The sequence below is a fragment of the Chinchilla lanigera genome, unplaced genomic scaffold (assembly GCF_000276665.1).
Source record: "Chinchilla lanigera isolate Chin_1 unplaced genomic scaffold, ChiLan1.0 scaffold00001, whole genome shotgun sequence".
NCBI classification, from domain to species: domain Eukaryota; kingdom Metazoa; phylum Chordata; class Mammalia; order Rodentia; family Chinchillidae; genus Chinchilla; species Chinchilla lanigera.
The window spans coordinates 34851220-34869750 of NW_004955402.1; the positions used below are offsets into that span (position 1 = coordinate 34851220).

The 18531-nt window shown below is 40.4% G+C and overlaps 1 protein-coding gene and 1 long non-coding RNA gene across 3 annotated transcripts in view; one reads left to right on the plus strand and one right to left on the minus strand.

The window, feature by feature from the left end:
- Positions 1-11932, plus strand: part of LOC106147790 — a 30690-nt gene extending 18758 nt beyond the window's left edge. The window contains exon 3 of the long non-coding RNA XR_001232757.1: positions 11768-11932. This is a non-coding gene — a long non-coding RNA (uncharacterized LOC106147790). The remainder of the gene's footprint in view (positions 1-11767) is intronic.
- The window catches only part of Acaa2 (acetyl-CoA acyltransferase 2), a 27853-nt gene continuing 15419 nt past the window's right edge, over positions 6098-18531 (minus strand). For both annotated transcript variants that reach the window (XM_013510632.1, XM_005372912.2), the window contains 7 exons: positions 18117-18233; positions 16537-16684; positions 14625-14800; positions 13774-13903; positions 10559-10629; positions 8096-8250; positions 6098-6913 (listed from right to left, as the gene is read on the minus strand). In XM_013510632.1, the coding sequence (XP_013366086.1) occupies positions 6829-6913; positions 8096-8250; positions 10559-10629; positions 13774-13903; positions 14625-14800; positions 16537-16684; positions 18117-18233 (882 nt within the window). In that variant the 3' untranslated portion in view covers positions 6098-6828. The remainder of the gene's footprint in view (positions 6914-8095; positions 8251-10558; positions 10630-13773; positions 13904-14624; positions 14801-16536; positions 16685-18116; positions 18234-18531) is intronic.

Consider the following 18531-nt stretch of genomic DNA (forward strand, 5'->3'; position numbering starts at 1 on the left):
AGCTGGACGTCTGAACTGACCACTGCTGTCGCCTCAAACCTGCTGCACCTGCTAAGAGAAAAGGCCCAGGAGGCACCCTTGAGTTCTCTTTCTCCCAACTTACAGCCAATTCATCCACCAGGGACTCCCAAGGGTCTGTCTCAAAATACAGAATCTGGCAACTATTCATCACCCTCAGTGTAGACTCCCAGATCTGAGATTCCGTTCTCTCTGGGCTTGGATGACTGCCCTGGCCTCCTGCTTTCAGCATCGTTGTCTCTACAGTGCTTCAATACAGCAGTCCTCAGCTGTAAACAAGATTATATCTCTCCTCTGCTTGAAAACCTGCAATGGCTCCCCACTGCCCTCAGAAGATAAGCCAAAGTCCTTTCACTGGCTTACAAGGCTCTCCACAATATTCACCTAGGGTGTCTCTGACTCTTAACTCTTGCGTCAGCTCACTCAGCTCCAGCTAACTGGCCTCCTTGCTTCCCCTCCCCCCACCCCCCACCCCAACATTCCTGCCTGAGGCTGTGTGTGAGCTGCCCCTCTGTTCTTTTCCCAGATGCCTATGCAGCTGCCTCTTGCCTACTTCAAGTGTGCAATCCAATGTCAAGCAAACAGAGGGGTCCCTCCTGATTGTACCTGTACCCAGCAATCCATGCTCACCCATATACTCATTCAATTCTCCAGAACTTGAGGGCACGTTTAGTTTGGCTAACTAAAATGGGGTGTTTTTGTGTCCTAGTTTGCCCAGGATGGTCCCTGTTCATACCTGTTGCCCCCCGGGTAAATAATGGTGTCTTTTCACTTTGCAAGAGTGATCGGGATTGGATAATTCTATGGTCATCCTAGGGGCAACCTCTGATGCACCTTGCTTCCTGCCCCAGCTCTTCTCTTCAGTATGTATAGTGGTACTTTGGTTCATGAACTCAATTCTTTTCACGACTCTGGTCACAGAATTCATTCCATAATTTTGGTTGCAACCTAGCCTGCATACATGCTTGCAATTTGACTGAACCACTGTGGGTAGGCGAGGAGTACATTGTGCACAGTTACCCCACTTTCTGCTGAGCCTTAGTGCTAGAAAGCAAGCACTTCTGGGATCTTTCCAAGTTCTCCGCCCTTTCTCTCTTGAAAACAGACAAGCCGGCTGGGGATATAGCTCAGTGGCACAAGCGCCTGCCTGCCTGGCAAGTGCAAGGTCCTGAGTTCGATTGCCGACACCAAAACAAAAAAAAAAAACACACAAGAAATGAACAGACACCTGAACACAAAAATACACATTTCTGTGGTCATTTGTGGAGAGCAGAAGATGCTAAATCACATCACAGCAGCTCTTTACTTCTGTAGGATTTTCAGAAATCTTCTTTATGCTATAATGTCTTCAAGCATCATCCATCCATCCACTCATCCACTAAACATCTCAGAATTACTGTGCCACTGACCACATGCCAGGTATGGTGCCAGGCACATGAAGTGTTGGTCCCCAGTGGAGCACACAGCAGGCAGCCACGGTACTACTAAGTGAATATGAAGCCCCAAAGTCCCAAAGGCCAGGCTGCTGCAATGCAGTCCTAGGGAGAAGAAGCTGGGGTAACAGGACCCAGGGAACATGAAGGGTAAGCAGGATCCTGGTCTGGCAGGGCAAAGGAAATAGTGTTCCAAGTAAAACAAAGAAAACTGCTGAAGCTCTAGAGCACGAAAGCACGGTGCATGTGCAACCCACAGAAAGCCAGTGTGTCTAAACACGGGTTGCTAGAGGAGTGATGTGTTACCAGGGGCAGGACGGCTTCAGGGATCAACAGTTGCAATATGCAGGCCACTGTAGGGAAGAGTCCAGATTTTATTATGTGACAAAGCTGCCTCAGGGTTTTAAGCAGGGGTATGACCTAATGGATTTTTTGGTTTGTTATTTTGAGGGTCTTACTATGAATCCAGGCTGGCCTTGAACATATGGGAATCCTCCTGCCTCAGCCTCCCGAGTGTCGCACGTGCCACCACTCCTGGCACGTATGTTTTTAAATGATCTCCCTAGTGGTGTCTTGGAAATCACCAAAGAGGTTCAAGAATGAAGGTGGCAGCCTTTGAAGACTCTTGAGTCTAGGCAAAAGGTTCTTGTGGCCTGGACCATAGTGGAGACATGAAGAGTGATGGACGGATTCGAGATATATCCTGGAAGAAAGCTTGATGAAACTTGCTGATAGGTGAGGGAGTGGGAAGATCAAGGGAAATGCTCAACTTCTGACTTAAACCACTGGAATGGAGAAGAGAACTTTGAGAAGCTGGTTTAGTGGGGATTGTTGGTAGTTATTGTTTGGGGTGTGCTTAAGATGCAGATGCCTGTGAGGAAGGTCAAGAGGTCCGCAGCCAGAGAGATATTTGGAGTTATGGGAGCAGGATAAACCTAAGGATCAACCCTGAGACACACTCAGCAGAAGTTCAGAGAGGAGCAGCTGCTAAAGAAGACCAAAAGGAGTGCTGGAGCCGTGAGGAAAACCAGAGGAGCCATGAAAAATCCAATCAAGGGGTAGGAGCGAGCAACTGTGTCATATGCCTTGAAGAAGTCAAATACGATGAAGACAGAAGAGCGTCAGCCAGCTTTAACACCAGAAAGGTGATCAGTGACATGGACGAGGTAGTGGCAGCAAAGCTAGATTACCGTGATTTCAACAATGAATGAACCACTCATAAAAGTTCTTAGTAAAACCAGGGAAAGAAGGACACTTCCTTACTTTGATCAAGTGCATCTATCTGAAACCTATGGTGAACCGAGCCCTCACTGATGAGCTAATCTGAGCATTCACATGATTTCCCCAATACCGCACTAAAGCTTCCATCCCAGAGCAAAAAGGGAGTACAAATAAATGAGATGCTGTCTGCATAATTAGAATACAAGGCTTCAGTTAGCTGGCTAGACACATAACATCTAAAAACTATTCATTAATAACAACCGAATAAAAAAGAAAAAAGATCTCATTGGAATAGCCGAGCTACATGAGGCCTTTATGGGGAAAAGTGATACACATTTATCAAGGCCTGTACAAGGAGATGCCCCGGGATGGGGCTGGCTTTAACTATTTTCTTGATGACAATTCCTCCTTCAGCTGAGAAGCCATGGGCTAGATAAGTTATCACTAGTGTTTCTAGTGAGTGGTAACAAATGGCCTTGGTCATTTCACTGCCAAGAGATAGTCTGTCACAAGCCATAGCAAAAGAAGGAAATCTATAAAGTATAAAATGTTCTGCAAATTACTGACTTTTTATGGGAAATTACGTAGATCTCATACTCTGTAATATTCTTTGAGACTGGGGGAAACCTGCCTTTTACTAATGACCCCAGAAAAGAAGAGCCACATTTCCACATTTCCAGTCATCCACTATCCTGTGACAAACAAGGGGTCAGACCTGCTCCCTCTGGAAGCCCAACGTGGAGAGACCTCTTGCCATCAGCCTCTTCTGTGATCAGGAAGAGGGATAACTTTTTTCTTTCTACTATTTTGTTTTTGAGAGTCTCACAAAGTTGCCCAGGCTGGTCTTAAGCCACGGCCAACTTTATGCCAACTTTTTAGCCAAGAGAAAGAGAACACATGAGCAAAGGATTGAGGAACCAAGGCAGGTACTGACACTGATAGTGAGTATTATTTAACATTTCTAGCGTAGAAAAAACTAGAACTTGCTGAAAAATTTTTGATTTATTTCAGCCTCCAAAAATTCTAAATCCTTTGTTTCCTGACTTAGCAGGAACCAAATTAATAAATTAGGGCTCGTCAGGGAAAAGTCCTCCTGATCTTTTTTGTGTGTGTATGTGTTTTTGAGACAGGGTCTCACTATGCAGTTTAGGCTGGCCTTGAGCTCACTTTGTAGCCCAGGCTAGTCTCGAACTTGCAACAATCCTCCTGCCCCAGCCTTTCAAGTGCTAGGATTATAGGTGTGCGCCACTACACCCGCCCCTCCAGCTCATTTATCAGGAACTTCCTAAAATAAAGAAGTAAAAAAATCTGAGTATATTACAGATGGATAGATTTGTAGATAAAAAGACTGAGTATCATAAAGTATCAGTATTCCTTAGTAAGTCCATAAAATGTAAATTCAATTTAATATCAATTAAAATTTCCAATGAATCTTTTGTGACCTTACATAGAACAACCCATAGTCAATGTTCTATCAGACATCCAGTCTCAGGATAGAATAAATCAATGAAAGTGTATTTTCAAGGGGGAAAAAAAAAAAGGATGAAACATGGACTCTAATCTGGAAAGAAAGGAAGAACAGTTTGTGAGAAGCTAACAGAGTCAATGGCTAGATGTCTTCATGAGATATACAAAAGGAAGAGGTAACAAGAGAAGTGGGTGGCTGCCATGAAATAAACAAAAAGTGACTGATGTTTTGGTCATAGAACTGAGAATTCCTTGGCCGGCTGGATGCTAGATTTTCTGAGAACTAAAATATGATTTAGTGGTTAAAATAAAAAAGGTGACAGAAAAAAGAAAAAAAAAAGGAGACAGAGGCAGGGATAATACAGTCACTGGAGGAAAAGACATGAGCGGGAGGCCAGAGACGGAAATAAGGCTAGTGGTGGTGGTATGACTGATTAACATGACTCTCAAAATAGCACGAGGTTCCTAAGAGGGACAGGGAAGGCCACTCTGCAAGCAGCACTGGGTCAAGGCCACAGGCCACCGTCAGACCTGACACACACAGAGTCAGGTTTGGAGAAAGACCTCTCATGCGGGTGCTCCTGTGTTTGCAAGGACCTTATTGTGTACTCTGAAGAATTAAGAACAGCCACATTTCCATTATTTGTTTTCATTTACTTTACCTTCCCAATTCTCCCTCATTGCTCAATATTGGCTTATAGTTATTACAAGAGAAAGATTTTAGAAAGCTGTACATTTTTATATTAAAATGGGTGTAGCTCTCCTTAGTGGGATGCACCTGCAATCCCAGCATTCTGGAAGACCGAGGCTGGAGAACTGCAAGTTTAACTCAGCCTGAGCAACTTAGTGAGACCCTTTCTCAAAGTCAAGAATAAAAAGGGATTGGGACGTAGCTCAGTGTGAAGGCCCTGGCTTCAACCCCCTGTACATACACACTATGCACACACAGAAGGGGAAGGAGACATGTGGGAAGCTAGAGGAGGGTATTTCAACAGCAGCATCCTTGCCATTTGGGCCAGATGGTTCTATGGTGTGGTGACTGTCCTGTGCATTGCAGGACGTACAGCAGCATCCCCAGTCTCTTAGCCACTACCTGCCAGCAGCAAGCTCTCCTCAGTCATGTTGACAAATATATTTTTCAGATATTGCAAAATGTCCCTGGGGATAAAACTGCCCTTGATGAGAACCCCTGGAGTAGAGGTGAGCTACAGAAACAGAGTGAGAATAGGATATAATTTGAATGGGCAGGGAAGGTGACAAAGGGGATGCAATCCAGGCAAAACTGCAGTCTCCATTTGTGGTCCCAGTGGCATTCCACAAAGCTTCCCTACATTTTAGTGCAGGCTCAGTGATCTGTCATAGCTACCTCTACCACCCCAGATTTCCCCAGTTAGTTGACCATGTGGCAGACATTAATGGCAACATTCCTGCCGGCGTGCTGGCAAGCACTCGTGGTGGGAGAGCAGGGGTGTCACGTTCTTTTTCCTGAGACATGAACTGCTAGCCTTCAATAAGTCCCACATTTTCTATTTAAAAATATGGCCTCTAAAATGAACATAAGGTTATCGTGCCTCTTCACGATAGCCCACCCTAGGCTGTAGGGTGTATTTTTATTTTTATTTCTTTCTCCCATTTTACTTGGCCCAAAGTTGCTCTTCAGAGCCCCTTTTTCTCTTACCCTTCTGTTTTCTTCCTATCTTTTAATAAATGTGAAACTGCTACAGTTAAAAAAATGAACATAAATCTTCCTATAGAAGCCTACATTCCCATTCAAATGTACTTAAAGAGTTGAGATACATAATCAGCACTGTCCTTTTTCAAGGAAAAACAATCTAATATGACATCGCTTATTAATATCAAGACTAAGTTGAGTAATTCTGCTCCTTGGGCATAAGCTCAAAAGGCAGAAGTAACCTAAATATCCATCAATGGGTGACAAAACCAGACATACGAAGGAATAGTATTCAGACTTTAAAACGTTACTCTGACATATGCTATGACATGGATGAACTTTGAGGACATTACGGTAAGTGAAATAAACTAGGCACAACCAGATAAAAATGAATTCCACTTACATGAGACACCTAGAGCAGTGAAAAGCATAGAGACCAGAGGCAGTATGGTGATGGCAGGAGCTGTGAAGAGTACAGGATGGGGCATTATTGTTCAGTGAGTTTCAGTTCCATGAGACAAAAGAGTTCTGGGGACAGACGGTGGTAATATTTGTGTGAATGCATTTAATGCCACTGAACTCTACACTTAAAAATGACTAATTTTACAAAGTGTACTTTATCATAATTCAAAAAATTTTCAAAAATATACCAATGGGAAAGGAATAGCTAAAATTAAGGCAATCTTTATTTACTTTCCTTATAATCATATCATCTAAGGCATTAGTGGTTTTTATTTGGTAGGATCGTTTCTCATTTCTCGTGAGGTCTTTTACAGTTGGATTTTCATTCAGAAACACAGCACGTTACACTCACATTTAGACGGAAACGTGAGAGACCTTTCTCTGGCACAGGATGTCACTCATGATAAGTGCGTTTTCCCCTCATCAATCCCGGCTCAAACTCAATCGCTATTTCAGGGGTAAGCAGGGTAGTGCGGCAGCTGCCACGAAGGTCACCTGTTTTACCAGAGCCAGCCATGAGAAGTAAGAGAGGCACACAGTGGCTCCTTGGTTCTCTCAGGCCACATTCTGAATGATGACTGCAATGCCTTGGCCGCCTCCGATGCAAGCTGAACCAACAGCGTATTTTCCACTTCGACGCCTAAGAAAGCAAGCAGTGGCTGAAATCTGCTCTGATAATTAGATTAATTAATTAAATCGAATTAATATCAGACATTTGCATTATTCATTCTTATTCAGCTCAGCTTCTCAGTCTTTCCCATCATCCTCAATTTTGGTATATGGTCATAATAGCTACATATTTTCATCCAAAAAAAAGGAATCCAAAAAATAACACAGAAGAAGAAGGCAATCTACGAAGAGGATGGGTAGGTTTAGAGCTAGAAGAACTGAAATAAATATACAGGCTTATGTGTGCTGTGCTGTGGAAAAAGAGTGAAAACAGGAGATAATGTAGATACATAAGGGAATTTGCAAAAGGAGAAAGGATCATTCAGCTTCTTTGACTTACATGGTTTTAGATTCTTATGGCACTTTAGAATAAAAATACTTAATCAGGTTTATCCATATGACAGTGGATAGTTCGGAAAGCTTTCATGTCCATTTCACAAAAATTAAACTCACAGAGAAAGATCTGCTCCCATTCTTTAGTCCTGACATGGCGATGCTGACAGCATCACCTAGGAAGTATTTGTGTACATGTCAGCCACTCATTTCAACCCACTCAATCAGTAAGTGAAATGAGTCCCGTCTTCTTTAGCCTAACAGGGAGTTGGAGGGCTTTTCGGCCTCACATACTTGGTATTGTTTGCAATTTTCCTGCTAGTAGAGAAAATGACCTAAAATATACAAGGCCAGAAGGAGGAGCTCTTCTATCAAAACTAGAACATGCAGAAGGCTCCCTCATGGACACAGCGAAGGAAAAAATCTTAAGACCCAAACTGCCAGTTTGCTTAGGTTCCTTAAATGAAGAACTCTAGATCAGCAGCTACATGGTATTTTCATTTGTTTTTCTACATAAATTCACCCTACTACAACAGGCACTACAGGGCGAAGTGCCATGAGAGGGAGGGCCTCATCATGTGATCATTGCTGGTCATGAGTTCCAGGCGGCTGCACCTCTCACAGAGCATAGCTCGATTCCCAGTGGAGGGCAGGTCACAGGTTGACTGGTTCATCTGCAAGGCATGCTGCAGAGCTGCCCAAATAGCTGGTCAGAATCAGTACAGGGGACTGAGGGAAAAGGGGCCAAAGGGTGGACTGTTTTAAGAAAATTGGAATTCATGTGTTTGTATTAAAAACAGCACATCTGAAATGCAAGTACCTTAATTCATGAACCAGGTGTGCGGTAATTCGTGTTCCAGATCCGGCCAATGGGTGACCCAAAGCAATGGCTCCTCCGTTCACATTGGTCTTACTTGGGTCAAGATTCAAACTCTTCTCAACAGCCAAGTACTGGGGAGCAAAAGCTTCATTCACCTTAGGGAAAAAGGTTGCAGTGGTAAGAGTCTTTATTCACAAACTTTTAACCAAATGGTCCAGTCCTATTGACGGCGAATTGTGCTATGTTTTCCTATTTAAATTACCTCATAATGTTATTTGACCTTATCTTTAATCATGGTGTAAATATCAGGTTTTTCCAAAGAGGGAGGGAAGGAGGAAGGGAAAGAGAGAGAAAGAGAGAGATTGATTTAATAATTGTCAAAATAATCATGTTCAAGGTTATCTAGAACGATCTTCCTTTACAAAAGATGTCAAGTTTAAAAGCAAGTATATTTAATAAATGATATTTGGCATCAAATACATTCTGTAAAGGAATCATCAGTAATCTTATAAATGGACACACATTAAAGGCAGGGAGATAACATAGAAAGTCCATAGGTTCTGGAGCTTGATAGATGGTACAAATCTTGGCTGAATCATTTACTTATGTGTGACCTAAAGCTTTCTTTATACACACATTTTCTCAACTGTAAAATCCAACTGTAGTATCATGCTGAGAGTCATTGTTAAAGTGAAATACAATCATGGATAGTGTCTAGTATATTACCTGATGGATATCAGGTCCTCAACAACGGGATGTTACTACTATTACCCAGTACAAGCTGGTGATGGTGGCGCATCCCTGTAATCCTAGCACTCAGGAGGTTGAAGCAGGAGGACTGCTTTGAGTTTGAGTCCAGCCTGGACTATATAGTGAGTTCAAAGCCAGTCTGAACTACATAGCGAGATCCTGACTCAAAAAACTAAAACTAACTAACTAAATATTATTACCTAGAACCAAGAGCTATCTTTCCAAGAGGAAACTGACAGTCAACAAAGAATAAACCTTCAGAGCTTGAGACATAAACAGAATGGTTACTATATTCAAATGAGGCAGAAAGGAAAAGTGTCATATTGTTATATTAATACTTACCAAGGCTGGCTATGAGAACTGCCTTGCTTCATCAATAGTACTATATTTTCATACTGTCTTACTTCAGGAATTTTATAAAGAAACTAATTCTGAGGAAGACAACATTTACAGAGTTGGGCTAAGCTTCACTCTTGTTCTCTTTCCTACTATATTTTTGTATGTTCCCCAAATTATTTGTCCTTACAGCCAACATTATTTATTTGTTTTAGATCATCATATTCAAAGAGATACTGTACTAAGAGACCTAGAATATGTTATGAAGAATAAGTTTCTGAACCAGGAGAACTATGCTGTCTTTGAGTGTCTATACATCTAGAAATGATAATGAACAGCTTTTCAATGGTTAAGTTGAATGCTGACCTTATGGGGAAATTTGATTAGATTCTTGTCCAGTTTGGTTTTGTGACCAGAATTGTGGAAAGAATTAAGTTCGTGAACCAAGGAACCACTGCACAGTATGATAATTAAGCAGCGCTCTTGAGTTTGTGAACTCTAAGATACCAAGAATGAAGATTTACAGATAAAGCACTATTAATCTAAAACCTTGGTTTCCTGGGTGAGAGATTATTAGAGGAAACCACACATACTTACCTTTTCTCTATTATTTAGATAGATCTTTTGTCATATTAGTTATTTCTTGATGCTAAGTAGCACAGTTTAATTACCTGAAATGTTCAGATACTTCTCCAAAGTAAAATGTATATAATCCATTATTTTCTCCTTTGTCTCTTCTTTTAATTACAGTAAATGCTTAAGACATCTTTGTTCTAATATTAATAATTTAAGTAATCATTCTTGTGGCAGGAAGTGTAGCTCAGCAGTAGAGTATGTGCATGAGTCTATCCTCAGGACTACACATACACACACACAAACATACACTCAGCCAATAAATTTAAATTTCTAGCATTTTCTATCATTTATGGTGTAAAAGCCAAAGATAGGATTGATGAAGCCTCAGTTTGGGGGAAAGGGCGAAAAACTTGATTTGGCACTAGGTCAATTCTTTTGTCTACATTTTTTTCATTTAAAATGGGATTATGGTTACTTATTCTTCTCCCACCTTCTGTAATACTCAATTCAACATGCATATCAATAGTCTAAAATGTAATGGAATTCTCCAAAGTCCCAGGAAGTTCCTAAGAGTTTATACTTTTGCAGGAGAAATCAAGTTGTTTAAGTTATTCAAATATAAGTAAAGCATTTTAATTGGGTGCAGAAAAGTACGAGCGCAAAGCATATAATATTTATGTATATATACATCATTTGAAAAGGCTAACAGTACCAACTCAAAGAGTTACAGAATACTAAGCTAAAGCCATTGATGCTACAGAAGTAGGCAGTTCACGCGTGTTGTAAAGTCAGAACACTCACCTCTACCAGGTCCATGTCCTTGAGACTCAGCCCTGTTTTCTTTAGTGCCCCGCTGATGGCAGGAACAGGACCTACGTAAGAATGAGATTCTCTTATAGAAATAAACACTGTCTTATTTATTTATGTGTCCAACTTGTTCACTTAATACGTAAGGGAGAAATAGTGTGGCAGAGTTATCAGCAGCCACAAGTCTTGCTGCCTTGTCAGCACGTGTTAAATAATGTGAGAAAGAAGAAACAGAAAACGGGACCATGATGAAAGGCTGTTTGACTCTGCAGTCAAATCATAGGCGAGAGACTCCTATGGAAAGATCTGCCACACATGGCTTTAGGATTTCAATCATCCCAAGAAGTCACTGGCGGGGTTTACAGTCAGCTATAGGTCGTGCTTGATCGCAAACAGCTGGGCACACTGAGTGCTGTCCCTGCATTCATGGGATAGAATTTTCAGAGACCCATCTGGAAAGAAGGCAAAAAACAGCAGCAGCATCTCCACAGCAGCATAGCACACAGGGGCTCCAGGGCACTTCAGGGGAAGAGAGGTGAAGTAAGGAAACAGTCCTAACCAAACGGTAGACAGAGGATTTAAAGAGAACACGATAGGAGTCAAGCAACACAAAGCTGCCTGATAAGACTTTTTGTTTTTCTCCGGTACCGGGAACCGAACTCATGACCTTGCGCTTGCCAGGCAGGCGCTTTTGCCGCTGAGCTAAATCCCCAGCCCAAGCCTGATAAGACTTTTGACGTAAACTTTAACTTCCACATTCCTGATAATTACCAGTAAAAGTTTAATATTGCTCCTACGTTGGCAGTGGCTGAAGCTGGAAATTGGTCATACGTGTGAGGGCAGGACAGAGCCAGAGTGCCTCAAGCAGTCAAGCTGCCTCAGTCTTGAGAAAAGCATCCCGCCTGGACAATTCTGTCATAGTTGCTAAGCAACCTTGCCTGTGATACTAACCTTGCAAGAGCATAAATAAACGCCCCTACTGTTGTTGTTCAGGTCCTCTTACCCATCAGGGAAAGAGGCCTCCACCTGACCCAGCTTTTGTCTCTTGTCTATCTTTTCCTCATTCCTGCTACGGTTCCTCCCAGGGGGACACCAAGAGACCAACAAGTCCCTACACTCCTAATTTTTAAATAAATCAGTAGTTTTTTTCCAAAAGGTAAAAAAGTCTCACTAAAGAAGATTATCTTCTCTATTTATTTGTAGAGCATGAAACTGCCATAAATGTCTACAGAGAAAAAACATGATATATTTTGTTGAATGCAAGTAGTCAAATTTATGTAACAAGCTTCACCAATATACCTAAGGTAAGATGCAAAATGAATCTTTGTAAGAAAAATACAATTCAATATAAATAGAATGTTACAGTGATCTTTGGACATGTTTGCTTATTGAGTAGGACCATCCATTTAATGCATTTTGATTTAAAGCAGCAGTTCTATGTGGCCACTAATTTAATATGGAATCTAATTCCAGATTCTCTCTGCATACATATCCAAACATAAAAACAGGATGAGTAGTAAAAAGTAAAGCATCAGATAACCAGCATGGTCAGAGGATTGTGAGTCACCTTTCCATAATGAAAATACCTGAGATCATATAAAAAGAAAAGGAGGCCAAGTGTAGTGGTACATGCCTGTAATGCCAACACTTGGGAGGGTGAGGCAGGAGGATCTCCTTGAGTCCAAGGCCAGCCTGGGCTATATAGTGAGTTCAAGACCAGCTTGGACTGCATAGTCCATATTTCTTCCTGTCTCAAGAAATAAAACAATAAAAGATGATGTATCCTTCAGTTTGGTTTTTTCTTTTTTGAGACACGGTCTTGCTGTGTAGCTCAGTACTGTCAGTACTACGTACTTCTAAAATACTTTTAAAAGTACTTAGTACTTTTCTTTCTATTTATCTTTTTCCTTCTTTCTTTTTTTTCTATGTATCTTTTAATACAGAAGAAAAAGTAGTACACTACTACAGTACTAAGTTACTGTATTCACAGTTCTGTCTTCAGAAACATCAATAAGCCTCAATCAATCAGCTCATGTTCACTCACCGTCACTACCGTAAAACAGAACAGTACGCTGGGCCATAACTTAACCCTTTTTAGACCAGTCTACTTACTGGGACTCAGGGAAGTTTCCTATTCTTAAAGATAGACCTCATGGGGCTGGGGATTTAGCTCAGTGGCAAAAGCGCCTGCCTGGCAAGCGCAAGGTCGTGAGTTCGGTTCCCGGTACCAGAGAAAAACCGAAAAAAACAAACAAACAAACAAAAAAAAACAAAACAAAAGATAGACCTCATTTCTAGTCCTAGCTCCTGCCATTAACAGGTGCAACTCTGGGCACTTCTTTGGGCTTCAAAGTTCAATTAAAAGATGCTTTGAATTGGCGGTTAACCTTTGTCTTTTTAAGTACTGAAATTCTTTCTATGGATGAAGCCCTGAAAGGATAAAGCTAGAGCAGCTCAAGATCAGAGGTTTAAAGTTCCAGCCACCCACTGTCACCCCTGCTATCCCCGCAGTGTTCCAGGCAACAGGGTCTTTCTGGAACTGTGTGCTTCCTCCGAGCCACTGTTGTTCTCTTCAAGTCTGTGCTTCTCATTCCTGGGTTTGAAGCTATTTTGAGGGCCACAGATATGGTAGGTGTCTGCAGAACCAAGCACTACTGCTCTTACAAACTGGATTTCCAATCAGTTCCCACTAGATGTTTAATAACCTATTCTCCCTGCTTGTTTACCTACCCCACGCTACCAGTGACAGACAAGCTTCTACATAAAGAAGGCATCTGACATTGATATACTTAGCATGTGTACCTCTGCTCAAACCCTGAGGAAGAAAGACAATCCTTCCACAGTGGCATTCATTGTATTTTAGGGCAGATATCCAGGCATGGGGAAAAATGGAAGAAAAACATATTTTCTTTGCTCACCAGCTAATGCTAACCTATCAGAACCCACTAAGTGAGGTTAAAGTGAAAAACAACTATAAAGTAACTTCTTATCTACATCAGATAAATGCAGTGGACCATCAAAGCATGTAGGTACTCTGAAGAAAACTGAATTTCTGGGTTTCATTATAGATATGTTAGAACAAAATCTTAGTGAGGTGGGGTTATGGGTGGCTTTCGGATATTATCTATGATGGAAACCACTGCTCTGGATCTCAAAATAATAAATGTCATCTCAATACACAGAATCAGTTCATTTCATCATAAACTTACCAATACCCATAATAGATGGATCACATCCAGACACAAAGTAGCCCACGATTCTTGCCAGTGGTGTGAAGTTATGTTTTTTAACAGCATCTTCACTAGCTAAGATAACAGCTCCAGCACCATCAGATACGCCCTTGAAAACAAACACAGTAGACATATGAACTGGTAAAAGAATCCAGTTAAAGTTTGAATGTAATATTTATTTTTTCTTTGTCAGTACTGGAGATTGAACCTAGGGCCTCACACATGGTAAGCAAGTACTCTACCACTGAACTACATCCCCAGTCCTTTTTGTTTTGAGACAGGGTATCACTAAAGTGCCCAGGTGGGGATCACACTTGCAATTCTACTGCCTCAGCCTCCTGAGTAGCTGGAATTACAGGCATGTGCTCCTGTGCCTGGCATGGAGTAGAATCAGGAATAGCATGGTACACAGGAAGTACTGGCACAATTTTGGATACAAATTGTAGCACTGATTGTGGGGATTACTTTAAGCTCAGAACACAACTTCACTAAAGGATATGGAAGGATATCACAGTAAAGCTTATAGATACAGGTAGATATAAAATGAAATCTGATGAAGTACATACACACGAAAGAAAAAACCTGAAAAATAAAATAATAAACCTGGAAGATTTCCTTCTAATATCTTGAAATGACTAAGAATTAGAAGATTATCAGGGCCCCTAAATAAAATATTTTGTGTTGGACTATTAAGCCCAAATTAACTGAGTAAGAATGCTCCGGTTTAAACTAAATAAAGATTGGCATGAAAGTATCTTAACAGAGACCCCAAGTTCATTTTGCATGGAACACAGCAGGAAGAGTTCGAGGTGATCTGGGGTGACACCAACCGATGCATTCCCCGCAGTAACTGTCCCTTCCTTCTTGAACACTGGAGGAAGTTTCTGTAACTGCTCCAGTGTTGTTTGGGGCCGAGCATGCTCATCCACTTGCATTGTCTGTTTTCCTTTCTTTGTCTTCACCTCAATTGGCGCCATTTCATCATTAAAGTAGCCAGCATCATTAGCTGAAATAGAAGAACGTCTATCATAAGAATGAAAACCAAAAGAGAAGAGAAATAAGAAAGTAATCAATATAAGCTTCAATTTAATTTCTGGTCTACCCTCTGCTCACGTGAGCTTTTACCACTTACACAACTGCCTTCCCTACTGGAGGATTTAACATACTGTCATGTATTTATCAGATGCATTTTGTACCTTTTAAAAATTATTTTTTTATTTTGTAACACTTTTTTTTTAAATCAGGCACCACTTGACTGTTAGCAGTATCAGTCTATTAGCTACAGATACAGCGGCACTAAATAGATTTAATTTTCCTTCAGGTGAGATAAGAATTTAATTAAAAAGTTACGAAGTTGCATATGCCACCAAGTAATCTATAATTGAAATTTAACAGTAATATACAACTTGCAAAATTATAGGAGCTATCGCCAATACAAGTACACACATAGAACATCTACTCTGAACCTCCACTAGAATGGACTATACTAATCTACACTTTCAAAAATAAAGTCCGAAAAAAAAAATAAAGTCGGAAATAATACAACCTTAATTTTGATACCATTTTACAGTAGGCAAAATAGTTATCTTATATGCCCTTATTTGGTTTTAGAACAACTTTATTAGGTAGATGGGCAAAGCAAACACTGTTATCTCTACTTTACAGACATTCAGTGAATAAATGATCGGTCAGAAACCTGTAGTTGGTAGAATTAAAAACACAGCTGGTAACTCCCAATCTCTAGATCAATACTGTTCAAGTAGGAAAAAAAAATACTACAGAATACAGATGAGCTGAATGGCATCAGCTCCAGTTCACTTTCCCTCTGAAACGTAAGATGGACTGCAACTTCATTACTTCAAGTATTTAATACCCTAACTAAGAGTTTCCATTTGCTTATCACAACTTTAAAAAACCTCTTCAGAAGACGAAAAATTTTTTCATCTTGTTATACTGATCAGTCGACTACCATCATGTTGTTGATTTTGGACTCATGGGCACTGCTGCCAAGGTTTTGGACCAGTCAAGCCTGAGTCAGGCATAGTGACTCTCAATCAACAATGGGAGAAGGCATAGAAGGACACCTATGGTCTTTTCCAAGCACCTCACCCCTCCCTGTGATTACATGATGGCTCCCGGGAAAGGACATCCTCTGTGCCAGTTGTGACAGTAAGCAGTCACGTCTGATGGAGTGGCCTCAGCATGTCTATTGACAAGAGAACCAGTTCAGGACTGAAGTCAAGTGTCCACCCAGGGCCAAGGAACAATACCACTTTTCAAGCAGGATTAACTTCTTTTAAAAGAGAAATTGCCAGTTAACTTTGCAATATTAGAATATCTGATCACCTAAAAACAAAAGAATAATATACAAATGTGATTTTTGAAAGGTATGAGTTAAACTATTATTATACGTCATTATAATCGTGTGTGTGTGTGTGTGTGTGTGTGTGTGTGTGTGTGTCTGTCTGTCTGTCTATATATGCTATGGGAACTGAACCCAGGGCCTTTGCACTGAGCTACATCGCCAGCCCTTCCTTATTTTTAGATAGAATCTTAAGTAAGTTGCCTAGGCCGGGCTTGAATTTGTGATCCTTCTCCATCAGGCTCCCAGAGAGTTAAGATTCTAGGTATATGCACCATATCTCGAATTCATTATAATTTTAGAGGGTGAAAATCTTTCCTATTTGTGTGTGTGTGAATGCGTGTGTGTGCAGATACTGATAGTCATCTAATTTCACTGACCAGCTTTCCATCTCTGCTGTGACTGAAGGGCGTATCTGTCACAATCTTCTCTGCTTATTTTATGTTGTACTGCAAGATTCTCTGCAGTAAGTGCCATGGCAAGTTTAACATGTGGATCTGTTAATCCTTCCCACAAAGAATCTTCCAGCTAAAAAGACATCAGTAAAAGTGATTTGTTAAAGCATTATCTTTTGAAATTAAAATGTTATAATTTCTTTAAACAAGGAACAATTCCAACAAACACAGTAAAATGAGACTTTTTGATAACATTTGCTATTATTATTCATATTTAGTTCTTAGATTTAAAAATCTATTTAAAAACTCAAATGTATCAAAATATACATATTCTGTCTCTGAATATGGACCTCTAATGAGAGCCAAAAGGTAAGCACAAGCAGTAAGAATATAGGAAATTATTCCCACAATCAAAAATTAAACCCTCAAGATTACATTTTGTAAGAAACCTGACACTGAGTTCTTATGAAATGCTTTCCTGTAGCTATCTCTGTACAGTAGTTGTGAGTTTGTATGAAAGAAAGGATCTGTGCTCCTTTGTCATCTAAGGTTTTCCGTTACAAGTATAGCTGGTCCTACCAGTTACTTCCAGGCAGAAAAGAACCTGGGATAGGGGTCCCTATGTAACAGAAAGATTGCTAACTATTACCTAAGTAGTTAGAGTCTCTACTAAGTACGTCCCATATGCTGTCTCATCACCTTTAGAGCCACTGACCTGTTCTTGTGCAGGATTTCTTAATTCTACTTAGTATATAAAATATTGCTGAAATACTCCTATTTTCTAAGTCTCATTCCTGCCAGGTTCCAAAAGAGCCAGTGAGAAACTGAGTGAAAAGTGAAGTCAACCATTACTACAAGATGTTAAATCACAACATGCCATCATGGGAAGAAATACGTTTTTTATCAGTATGCTCATTCTCAGGTCATAGCTCTCAAAGACAGAAGGATCACTTTGTGTCTGACTGGTTTAAGGACAATCTAATCTGTATTTCAAGACAGTGTTTCCTCTGATAAAGAAGAAAACTATTCAATGGAGACTGTCCCAGAAGAATGGTTTCTGTAAACCATACTATAGATTTACTCAGAATCCTAGCTGTTGAGTACAGATTAACTTACCCTTTGTCTATTTTGGGTTTGTTTTTGTTGTTTTTGTTTTGTTTTGAGAGACAAGGTCTTCCTGTGCAGTTCAGTCTAATCTGGAACTCACTATGTAGCTGGCCTGACCTTGAACTCTCAGTGATCTTCCTACCTCAGCCTCCCAAGTGCTAGGATTATAGGTGTGCACTGCCACACCCGGTGTTCTTTCCCTTTTTAATCAACATTTCTTCCTCTACATTTCTTATGCCTCTGCCTACTTCTACTTCTTCAGTCTAATTCTATGGTGTTCAAATGTCGAAGTCAATAACCAAAACAGAGTTCTGAAATAATTTACAGATTTTAAATTGTCACATCTTTTGCCAGTATTCGCTAAACAAAATTGGTTTCTCTTCATTAAAAAGTTGTCTTAAAAATCACTCATATAATAGCATAAGAAATAATGTTTAAAAAATTTTAATGGTACCAACCTTGATATCAAATCCAAACCTAGTTCCAAAGCGTACGTTCCTGACACAGAAGGGAGCCTGACTCATACTTTCAGTTCCTCCGCACAAGACAACTTCAGCATCTCTGACACAAATTTCCTGTTTAAAAACAGTGATAGCAAAAAAGTCCATTTATTGCACCCAGAGTATATATTCAGCAGTACAAATATTTTATAAATTAATGGCAATTCTAATAAATATTGTATCCTCGCTTACAGTGTGTCAAAAGAAAATACCTTAAACTAGTTGTAAAGCCAATGTTAAAGAATCCATTCCCAAGATATAAGGGGGAAAAAACAAAACCATTTGTGCCTAAGCAGTTATACCTTACTCCTCCCTACAATTTGACTAAGAAAGGTAACGTGTGTGTGTGTGTGTGTGTGTGTGTGTGTGTGTG